The sequence below is a fragment of the Paramisgurnus dabryanus genome, chromosome 1 (genome assembly GCF_030506205.2).
Source record: "Paramisgurnus dabryanus chromosome 1, PD_genome_1.1, whole genome shotgun sequence".
Taxonomy (NCBI): Eukaryota; Metazoa; Chordata; class Actinopteri; order Cypriniformes; family Cobitidae; genus Paramisgurnus; species Paramisgurnus dabryanus.
This window is the reverse complement of record NC_133337.1, coordinates 61,519,081-61,531,468: the sequence shown is the minus strand read 5'-3', so window position 1 is coordinate 61,531,468 and position 12,388 is coordinate 61,519,081. Positions and strand designations below refer to the sequence as shown.

At 35.0% G+C, this 12,388-nt stretch overlaps 1 protein-coding gene across 2 annotated transcripts in view; it reads right to left on the bottom strand.

Moving 5' to 3' along the window:
* The window catches only part of LOC135720565 (cGMP-dependent protein kinase 1), a 186,782-nt gene that overhangs the window by 19,747 nt on the left and 154,647 nt on the right, over positions 1-12,388 (bottom strand). For both annotated transcript variants that reach the window (XM_065242768.1, XM_065242767.1), the window contains exon 9: positions 10,848-10,922. In XM_065242768.1, coding sequence (XP_065098840.1) covers positions 10,848-10,922 — 75 coding nt within the window. The remainder of the gene's footprint in view (positions 1-10,847; positions 10,923-12,388) is intronic.

Sequence of the window (12,388 nt, the reverse complement as noted above, 5' to 3'; positions counted from 1 at the left end):
TTTGACACGAGATGACCTTTTAAAGTCCAGGTTTACTCCTGTTGACTTAACTCTTGTCACATTACATTACACTCATTTAAGTTTGCATATGTCTTGACCAGGCAAAGACTTTAAATCATGCGAAGATCATTTATCAAACTATAGTGCAGAAAATGTCCATCACAGACAGATTTGTCTTTCATTTTTGTCAATGTAATCTGTTCTTAAAAACAATCTTCTGAAATAATTGTACACTAAATCTTCCATTTTTCATCCAACATCAACTTGGACATTTTTATCAGTTCAAGATAAATAAACACCTGGTTTATTAAACTGGTGAGTAGCTAATGTAATACGGTGCTATATAAATCACACAAGATATGACATTTAATCATACTGTGTTAAAGGGATAGTTCGGCCAAAAGATATTAAACCCATGATTTATTCACTCCCAAGCCGTTCGAGATGCATATGTCCATCATTTTTCAGACCAAAATATTTTTAGTTATTTTAGAAAATGTCTTAGATCTTTCAGTTGTTAAAATGTAAAGTTATGGGGTCCGCTGCTAAGAACCACTGCTCTAGAGGGCCTTGGGAATAGGCACTCTAAGGGAAATATTTGAAATATTAATAATAAAAAATAAATCTTGATTGATTTCAGTGTTTTAGTTTATTTGTGAAGCAGGAGTTTGTTCTATATAAGTTATAACGTACTATAACATACAGGTTTTTTACGTTTTTGATGCTGACACAGCTTTGCACAGCACACTGTCTAACATTCACCTGCCTAACCGTTTAAACATGATGACAAGGAAACAACAAGAGAAGTTTAGAAATTAATTATCTGATGGTCACAACTGGTGGATGAATTATAAAATTAGATATTTGGTTTGTTTTTAAACCACAGGCTGATGTCTAAATCTACATTTTTCATTTTGCAGAAACGTTTATCCATACACGCACAAACAAGAAATGTAATCAACAAAGCCATGTTTACAAGTAGGACTAGAGTTTAACTAAGAACTTTTTTTTACTGTATATAAACAGATTTAGACTTTGGAAAATTTAACTTTGGTGAAAGTGCTTGTCCATTGAGCAACATGCCAAGCACACTTTGTGACATTGACAGATAAAACCTGTGAAGACTTCAGTTAATAGCTGTGTCCCAATTTGAAGGCTGCAACGTCTGAAGGATGCATACTAAGACCGATTGCGTCACAGCAACGTGACTAAAAGTCAGTAATGGCGTCCCAATTCGAAGGCTGCTTAAAATGCGACCTCAGTATGGATCCTCCGAATGCTGGACCGCCCCATTTCAGTTTTCTTTGTGGCCTTCAGAGGCTGCGACCTTCAAAGACTGAGTGCTCACCTTCTGAAGTCGCTTTCTTAAAAGGAACCAGCCTTCGAATTGGACACAGCTTATGACACAGAATACAGCTGAACTTCTAGATGTAAAGATTGACACTGTCAGGTGACTTTAACTTTTGTGTGAAAGGACAGATGCAAAAATAAACAGCTTACATAAGCAGCGGTCGAGTCAGGTGTTCTCTGAAAAAAAGCAGATTGTGTAGTGTACACATGCAGAGCTCCTACTATATGATACAATGATCTTACTATCCTGGGCTGGTAAGCAAACCCTGAAAAACTCACTTTCACCAATTTTACTTAATCCTTTCATGTTGAGAATACTTAAAAAAATAAAAATTTAACAATGTGAACTTAATTTGAGTTAATTCAATAAAAAGTGTATCTTGTCACGGCACCCTCATGCAGAAGTGTACCACCATTAGATAGGTACGTGAGTAAAAAGTGGGCCATAAGTGTGAGTCAATCAACTTGTTCTGATATAACAATGTATCTCAAGAGAATATTTTACGAGTTTGCTAATTCGAATTAATTCATATGACCACATTCAGAAGTTTTTATACGATTTGCCTTGACCCATGTGACGTTGGAGTTAGGTGTGTGTGTGTGTGGGGGGGGGGGGGGGGGTTAGGGGTTGAGTTTCATTGTTGTTTTTTCATGAGAATCGTACGTTTTTGCACAATTAACTTCGTATGAATTCATACGAATTAGCCAACTCGTAAAATATGAAAGAATTCTCGTGAGATCCGGATGAATATTATATATGAATTATATATGAATATTATATATAAATATATTTAGGAAGGGACGAACGAACGGATGAACGGATGGACAGACGGTTTGAAATTTATCATTTAATTGTAAATATGTTTGTGATATATTTGATAAGCTGTAATTAAAAGGTTTATATGATTAGTTGTATTAAGCAGCTGCACTATGATTGATTAATTGATTGATTTAGTGTTATAAAGTGAATAAAAAGGAGATCCTATAGGTGATTAAAGAGGGTGGAGTTTATATAATGGGATTATTCAAATTTTTGGTCATTATTTTTTGTGTACAATTAAATCAATTGTTTATTGAAACTAATAAGGTTTGTTAAGTTTACTTGAACTTATGTAAAAAAACTTAATTATTATTTGTTGAGATTACTTAAATACCACTACTTTTAGCAGTAACGAGCATGTAACAAAGTTTTGTTACATGGTCGTTACCACTATGACAGTAACGTAATTAATTTGTAACGCATTACTCCAGCATAGGTGTCATTTACACTGGGGACGCTGGGGACATGTCCCCACCACTTTTTGAAATGGCTGATTTTGTCCCCACCACTTTTTGAAAGCATTTGGTTAAAATGTTCTGAAAAATCAAACAATACCTGTGCGACTTGCACTGCAAAAATGACTTTCTTACTTAGTATTTTTGTCTTGTTTTCAGTAGAAATATCTAAAAATTCTTAAATTAAAATGCTTTTTCTTGATGAGCCAAATGACCCAAGAAAATAAGTCTAGTTTTTGATTAAAAACTATACAATTTAAGTGAATTTGTGATTAAAACAAGTAAAAATATCTGCCAATGGGGTAAGAAAAAATATAAAAATGAGATTTATTTTGTCTTGAACATGTAATTTAAGCTAATTTTTTTTCACCCCATTGGCAGATATTTTTGCTTGTTTTAAGCACAAATCCACTTAAATTGTATAGTTTTTGTCTTAAAACTAGACTTATTTTCTTACGTCATTTTGCTAATCAAAAAAATACATCTTGATTTAAGAATTTTTTGATATTTCTACTGAAAACAGGACAAAAATACTAAGTAAGAAAGTCAGATTTTCAAGAAAAAAATTCTTAGTATTTTTGTCTCGTTTTCAGTAAAAATAAAAAAAATTCTGAAATTAAGATGCTTTTTCTTGATGAGCAAAAATCTAGTTTTAGACCAAAAATATCAAATGTAAGTGATTTTGTGCATAAAACAAGCAAAAAATCTGCCAATGGGGTAAGCAATTTTTTTCTTGAATTTATTTTATTTTATTTTGCTCATCAGGAAAAATAATTTTTTTGATATTTTTACTGAAAACAATACAAAAATACTGAGAACATTTTTTCTGGAAAATAATTTTTTGCAGTGTATGACTGGTTTTGTGGTCCAGGGTCACATATGTTGCGTTGTATGCTTATGGTGTGTTTTCGTATACATATGTAATGAATTTCTTTGTAATCATTGACTTAATGCACTGCTGTTTTCTAAAGTATGGTGCTTTGGCACTGTTCGGTTGAGCTGGTGTTGCAGGGACTGTTATATGTGCAGATGACATTGTTGAGAGTTTTATGCTGAGTATTTTTGTGTTGTTGACCGGCCTACACTATGCCCATTTTTGATGCGCCGTTATTTAATATTTTTTCCCGTCCTGCTGTAATGTTTTTTCATCTGATCTTTTGTCTCCACCACTTTTCACACAAACTGACGCCCCTGTACTCCAGTCAACTTGTGTTGTCCCTTTCATTTATTTTAACATGAAAAAAACGCCTTAAATGGCATGACACACACAATGTGTAAAAAATTAACACATAATTTTTTGCAGTGTTGTAATACTTTTCATATACACTCCTGCTGAAACATTTTGCTAAAACACTGTTCACAGGTCAGCATTACTGTTCTTGAGGAGGAGAAGGAGGAGGCTGGTGGTCAGCCAATCACTTTTCAGTAAATTCTGTCACATAATTAGCTGTGCTATGCACTTTGCAGGGAGTTCTCTGCTGCCACATATAGACACTGTTTACAGCAGACAGTTCCCATGAAAACAACAGACCAGTGAGAGAGACAGGAGACAGCTGCACGCTAAATCTCCAGCCCTTATTAGTTTACAAACACAGTCAACGCAGACATCGTGTTCATAGAGTGAAGTTAGTAGTAAACAAATGCAGGTTATTCATCAGGATTTGTTGACTGGCAGCATCAGATCAATGTGTCCATCCTGTATTCGAAGGGTTGAGTGTCCCTGTTTTTCTGCTAAAGTGAGATAAGACTCAGCCAAATCAATCTGGAGGTTAATCCTGATCAGACTGTCAAACTGACCGGTACAAAGTTATAACCTATTCAAAGTGCTTCATTGTAGTGTTGTCATGATACTGGCATTTCTAACTTCAATACAATATCTGGCAAAATGACAGTATTCTATAACATTTTCGGTACCACAGGGCAAAATCTGCCACAACATCAAGGCCTTGAACTTTTTCTTTTATTATAAGACAAATATAATGCTATAGGCCTATCACCCTTTAGGAAATATTTTAGTTTTTCTTCAGGCCTTTAAAATAAACTTAACTAATTTACTAACTAGTTAATGGTTGTAGTTTACAATTAAGGTATATTTGTTAAAAAGATTAACATTGAAAAATACTAATTGCAGTGGGAATCAAATGATCCAGGTCAAATCCCAGATACATTTTCCATGTATTTTCCATAATCTCGTTAATAGAGCATTACATTCGTATACAGAATTTATAGTAACACAAACGTGTGAATATATCTTTAAACAACCTGCTGATAAAAAACAATTATAAATGATAGTGGATGCCATGTGATCGGTGAGATTTTTGCAGCACACTGTGACTATCAGCAGCATTCATCTCTTGATCTGACTTCAATATGGTGTTGGGTAGCCAACAGCCCACCTGAGTCTTGTTTCTGATGCTGTGCCACCGGCCTTGCATCTGAACATCATTCATTATGAAGAGCAGACGGCTGGAGGCAGATCAAGTCTCATCTGAGTCACACTTCCAGCTGTGTTGGACCAACAGTACTCGCAGTGAGAAAACATGAAACAGGTGTACCCCGACAACCCAGCTGAGACACGATGTGCAGTCAAACTCTTCAAAATATGTTGTTTATTTACACCGTGTAATGTTCAGCATTAAAAACCCATGATTTATAATCATAATCTATGTGTTCATTTTTAGAAATTATGAAAGTGTAGGAGAGAAATATCAAAAAGTTTGTCGCTTTTTGAAATAGCAAACAGACGTTTATGCCAAAACCATGAGGCATGATTTAATACTTGTGTTTGCTAGTCATGTGATTTTAAAGGGGTGATGACGTCAGGAATTATATTTAAGCTTTTGACATAAAACTTTCATGTGCAGATTATAATGTCATTCTCATCATTCAAATGTTATTAAACTCTAAATAAAATCTCAAGATGTAAATCTCAATTTGTGATGTCACAAGGACAAATTCATTTGCATATCTCTGTCCCTACAGCATAACAAGAACACATACTTTTACATCATCGTATTGTTGGCTCTGCCCCAATCTGAAGGAGTAGTTGTTTATAATCTTGATAAGATTGTAATGTATTTGTCAGACAAATATTGTGAGAGAAATTTTTTATTCATATCAATGTTAATGTACATGCTTGTTCAGTACTTTTCGCAGTAAACTGGATTGAGAACAAGTAGATGAAGGAATTTTTTTTTTTGCATGGCTTACTTGCTCGGTTTGCGGTTTTACCACCTTCATTTTGTATCGTAATTGTAGTGCAAAGTAAATAAGCTCTCTTGCTTTTATTATGAACCATATATTGTTTTTTAGATAAAAAATATGACTGTTTTAAAACAAATGAGGTATTTATTTATTGGTAAATCCAGAACAATAAGCAGCAAAGAGGTAGAATCGAGGGGCAACTTTCCGATCTCTCTGATGAAGCCAATACGGAAGTGATTTAAACTGCAATTCATTGACTGGCCGCTAGAGGCCGGCTCCAAAAGGGAATCAATTCCCATAGACCTCCATGTTAAAATGGCCAAATTTACAGTAGCAAATATTATATTTACAACCTGGTAACTCATGCGTTTATTTATTATATTAAGCCTTAAACTTCTGCATAATTAAGGGCGTGGCCACTTGAGTTATGGGTGAACTGCCACGGTTGTCACTAGATTCAAGCTAGACGGGCGTGGTTTCAGCAACCAGTCACCTCTGCTTCACCCATGTCTCACATTTTTACCCCTTTTCGGTTTTCCGCGGGTGATTCACGGTGACGCGCGGCCAAGATGGCGATGGCAGGCAATGCTTACTTTAAGCTTCAAAAACGATCTTCACAAACCAATGGGTGACGTCATGGACACTACGTCCATTTTTTAACAGTCTATGGGTAGAATGCAAGGTAGGCAACATGTCTTTCCACTATGATAAAAAAGATTATGGGGGTGGGGGGTTAACGGTATTTCATGCATTCTGACTAATTAACACAGTTTAAGAATTGGTTTCCTCATGCTAAACATAGGCAAATTTTCAAAAAAGCAGTTGGACGTGTTACCGAGTATTTCTGTGCCGAATACACTTTGGCAGGGTTCGTACAAGTTTGGAAACTTTTTTTTTAAATACGGGTCCAGCTGATGTTTCAGAGGTAAGCCATATGTAATATTTCTTTTTTTATGGGCATTTCCTCCATAAAAGCCCCACACACGTCAATCAGTGGGAGAGCGAGAACAGAGTACGCTAGAAGTCACAGGCATCATTTCATGCGACAGCTTTGTTTTTTATCAAGACTCAACAATGGCATGAAAGCAGAAGTGTGATTTTGGATGTAAGGAGAAGAAAGTCAGCATTATGGAAACAATGAATATAGTTTGTTTAACGGGGCTAGGAGCAGTGTTCTGCATGTGTGTTTGTTTAACGCTGGATTTCGTTGAAAAGTCCCAAACGGATCATTGCCCAGCCAATACCTGACCAGTCACCTCCGGCGGCCGCGGAACCAGTTTAATTCGCTTACCCGTTAACATATCACGATAGTATTTATATATATAAATATGTATCTCTCTCAACAGTTTTTCCCCTAGGAGTTTTCCCCCTGGACTAGCCAGGAGGGTTTTTCTCCTAGGGGTTTTTTTCATCCCCTGGAGAGTCCGCCACCTTTGGCTTAACTTACTACTTTACTGTATACGTTACATTATTATTCTATGCTTTTCCTACATCTATTAATGTAAAGCTGCTTTGAAACAATTAATAATTGTGAAAAGCGCTATATAAATAAAATTGAATTGAATTGAATCATGAGCTGCATGCCGTAAGTAAGACTTCTGTGTTATGTTGGAAATCGGCGCGTAAGTGCATATAAAGTGCATATATCACGCCTCACATGAAAGAGAAAGAACTCTGTGTATGTTTTAAAGATCGCTCGCATCTGATCTCTATCAAAAGTCCTTCACAAAAATGGAATTATCTCAGCTTTTTGCTCAAAAATTTGTGTTTTTGAAGAAACCTACCCATATTTGAGAGGTGATAAAAAGAGAACTAATGAAGGTGGAGTGAAACTTTTTTTTGTTCTTTCATTTGATATATTGTTTGTTTATTTTAAGAAGAACATTTTCTGGAAGGCATTAAACGTTTGTGAAAATCATGAAAATTGCTGCCGCTGGCTGGCAACATTTTTTTTTAAACGCTGGTGGGGAAAGGTTAACATTAGATATGCAGAAACAGCATGTGTTATGGGAACTTTAAGACAACTTATACTAAACATAAATATATTTTTTTTTAAATGAAAATAATTTGAAGAACATTGTTTAGGCTTGTTAAAGGACAAGTTCGGAATTTTACACTTAAAGCTCTGTTTTCAGATTGTTTATGATAAAATAGAATGTTTTTGACTGAAATTTCGACATATGCGGCTTCCCCGTGAATTTTTGGGGGTTTGTGTTTCACCTACCACCTTTACAATGGGTTTAATGGTGCACTGGAACAATCCTTCCTAAAATGCATTAAACTTTCGTTTACAAAGACGTGAAACTCACCGAGTGGTCAGGGGTGTTCACTGGTATGCTCACACAAAAATCGTAGCAAAAGACGCATTCCAACAGGTTTTATCGTAGTTTTTACCAACTCCATTGACTTGTATTAGTTGTGCTGTGATGTACGGTATTACTCCGCGCCGGGAACTTTGTTTCTATTCTTGCAATTGGCAGTGGCGGATTAGCACCACCACCTGGGCTGGAGTGTCTATTATTCAAACTCTAAGCGGAAGAATGTACGGGTGTGAGGCGTTTGGAAAAATAGGTCCACAAGTTAACAACGAATGCTAAAACAGCTGTTGGAAAGCATCTTTTGCAGCGATTTTTGTGTGAGCATATCAGTGAACACCCCTGACCACTCGGTGAGTTTCACGTTTTGTAAACGAAAGTTTAATGCATTTTAGAAAGGATTGTTCCAGTGCACCATTAAAGGAATAGTCTACTCATTTTCAATATTAAAATATGTTATTACCTTAAATAAGAAGAGTTGATACATCCCTCTATCATCTTAGTGCGTGCACGTAAGTGTTGGAGCGCGCTGCAACACTTCGATAGCATTTAGCTTAGCCCCATTCATTCAATGGTACCACTCAGAGACAAAGTTAGAAGTGACCAAACACATCAATGTTTTTCCTATTTAAGACGAGTAGTTATACAAGCAAGTTTGGTGGTACAAAATAAAACTCGACGCAGTAACACCCTCCCTCTCCCATTATGAGAGTGAGAAGGGGAGCGGATTTTTCAGGCGAGTCGAAGTACTCCCAAAAGTGCTGTTCCGCCATACAATATAGTTCCTCTTTTGAATCAGCTTAGAAAAGCACTACGTTTTATTTTGTACCAACAAACTTGCTCGTATAACTACTCGTCTTAAATAGGAAAAACGTTGATGTGTTTGGTCACTTCTAACTTTATCTCTGAGTGGTACGATTGAATGAATGGGGCTAAGCTAAATGCTATCGAAGTGTCGCAGCGCGCCCCAGCGCTTACGTGCACGCACTAAGATGATAGAGGGATGTATCAACTCTTCTTAGTTAAGGTAATAACATATTTTAATATTGAAAATAAGTAGACTATTCCTTTAAACCCATTGTAGAGGTGTGAGGTGAAACACAAACAGCCGCATTATGTCGAAATTTCAGTCAAAACCGTTCTATTTCACCATAAACAATCTGAAAACAGGGCTTTAAGTGTAAAATACCGAACTTGTCCTTTAAGTGCAAGTTTACAGAGCCTCATTTAATACAGAATACAGTGGTGTCTTTATTAAATAAAATGAGTTTGTATTAATAAAGCATTTTTAAATAATATATTAGTATAATAATATTAGTATATAAATTAACATATTTCTATATAACATATATCATGAAAACGAATTAATCATTATTTAAATAAAAATTGACAGATTATTTTTTGTCATTTTGCGGACAATGTCCTGAAAAGGGGTTAGATAAATCCAGGATTAGGCCTTAGTTATATTTGGACATTAAAGTAGATTTTACAAACATATATTACAAAAAACAATACTGGTGTGCGTCTTGAGACAAAACAATGGCACTGAAGAACAGTTTAATGAACTTTATGGACTATAATTTTATGTTGCTTGTTTGACATGCGTGAGTCCTCATTTACGTTTACTAAATGGAAATGAACGGCTTTTAAGTAACATGAGGGTGAATAAATGACTACATTGAAATGTTTCAGTGAACTATTCCTTTAATTTGAAACGGTGAAAAGTGTCCTGACTACAGACGGCTTATTTTAGTCTGATAATGCAACACTTGAGTCTCATCTCTAGGCTTTTAGCAGGCACTCTCTTTATTACGTACGCATTTATTACAGCTTCTATTTACAGCTAGAGCTCATCAACAATATGCAGCTATATAATTTTATGCATATTGAAACCACTTCTTCAAATTGACACCGGTCTCTTGCATGTGATTATAGTGTGCAGTGCACTGTATTGTGTTTTGCACAGACAACGTGCATTATGGGTAAACATCTAATAAACGGACCCTTACTGATTCACTGATTTCTCAAGTCCTTATCAGTTACAATCAATTATAATGCCTCAAATATATAATTTCAATCAAATCCTATCTCACCATGTATATACAGTAAAAGTCACTGTAAAGTCAGCATGCTACCTTAGAAAACTGTATAAACACACACTGTGTATGCAGACATGGCCACAAGAGGGCGCTATTACATCACTCACTGCACCTGTACATGCCACACACGTTTTGTCAGATATAAAGGTGTTACAAACAGTCCACTTCCTTTAGGGCGCCATATTCACACAAAACATCTACAGATCATCTTAGACAATATGATGCATCACATGTTAGAAACAAACCTACTGATTTACTTCACTTAATGAAGACTACAAACAAGTCAGTAGGCGTGATGTAGGTAGGCCTACTGAAATAGATGAAAGATCTGTGGTGCTATACATGTGAATAAAAGTCAAGAAAAAAAAAATTGTCAAACTAAAAAAAAAGCTTTACAAAGTCTTATATTAGAGGTAATAAATCATTAAACGTTGATTAAATGTTTTAGTAACGTTACCAAAAGGTCGTCGTGGCCTTATAAAAGAAAGCTAAATTGATGGTCTCTTGAACATTTGACCAGTAACACAAGCTAACAAATGGATGAATCCTTTCATTATTTGCAAAACTGTACATTTGCACTTAGATAGTGTCAACTTAGACTTACTTTAGTTTGGCTCCAGCATCATCATAGCCTTTGTTTGAGACGTCATCCAGACCTCCAATCAAGTGTTTGAAGGAGCTGCAAGAATTAAAATATATTTTTATCTGTACACATTTTCTTTTACTTAAATTGGTCAATTGAATAACATTGAAGAACCTCTCTTTAACATAATAAATATTTCAAACAAAAACTAATTTTTGTCTAGAAAGCACAGCAAACAATAAATACAAATCTTATAACAATTCAGAAAGGATCGATAGAAATAAGCATGCTTATTGTTGTGAAAAACAACAAATTTTTATAATCACACACACGACAACAATTGAAGTTCACAGTTTGATGAACTTTATGGACTTTATGATAAATGTATTGTACTTGTTTAACAACGTGTTTCCTAATTCACATTTACATTCTAAAAATGGTGCTAAATAGCACTAAAAGTGGTTCACTGGCTCGTAATCATATAGGAGAATTGTTTTAGTGCTAAACATCACCTAAGCAGAACCTAGCACCTGTGTAGACTACAATTAATCAAAAAAAGATCACAATATCGATTCAAACACACACATAATCTCATTCCTAAATTTAAATTATTTGTCTGTGTATTAAACCATTGACAGAAATCAAACCGGAACATTGAAATATGTGTAGGCGCTGTCGCCGAGTCAGAGATAACCATTATCATGTAAAGGAGGATTTTTCAATAGTGGGTTGCAAAGACAAATGTTACTATGTTCACTCCATAAACACCGCATTTCAAATGCGGATAAAGCTTTATTTTTTTGTGCATTCGCTTTCAATGCACAAGCGGCGCGGATGAAGCTTGCATTGATGTGTTCGTTGTTTTTGCTTTTACGGATGCGAAAGCGGTGCATTAATTCTGGTCGCGGCTGTCTTAGCTGTATAGTGTAAATACAACTTATTTGCTTTACTTTATTTGCAATCTGTGTTAAAATTAACAACTAAGGAATCGCATTTAAAATCTTATTTTACTTTTGAGTAAAATTTAAGGAAAATGAAAGGAAAATAAAAACTACTCATGAGATAGATTATACACCTGTCTAGTTGGGTCCTGCATTGAAAAAGTTTGGAAAACCTGATGTATAAGTTTCAAACAGCTCTTTTCAACCACACAGTATCATTATTATTTCTTTCTGCATTATATACAGTATTTAAAATATTTAAATGATCACAGAAGTACTGGGATAATAGTTTACAATTTACATATAAACACTAATGTCCACGATCGAGGGCAAACACCTTCTTTCACCCAGTAATAAAACATATATTTATTAGTGAATAGTTGAATCTTTTAAATTTATTTAAAAAACGATTTTAACCAATTAAAAAATGTTTTAAAGACATTGCTGCAAAACATTTGTCAGAACCTTTAGCAAATTATGTTATTTTGTAGTTGGCATTCAGAATCATGATCTGTATTTTTCCCATATTTTGCTATGTTTAACCATAAGTGGTGTTATACTGTAGTCATGCTTTAGTACCACTTATAGTTCTACAGATGTGTTGTATAGGTGCTCTTTTAA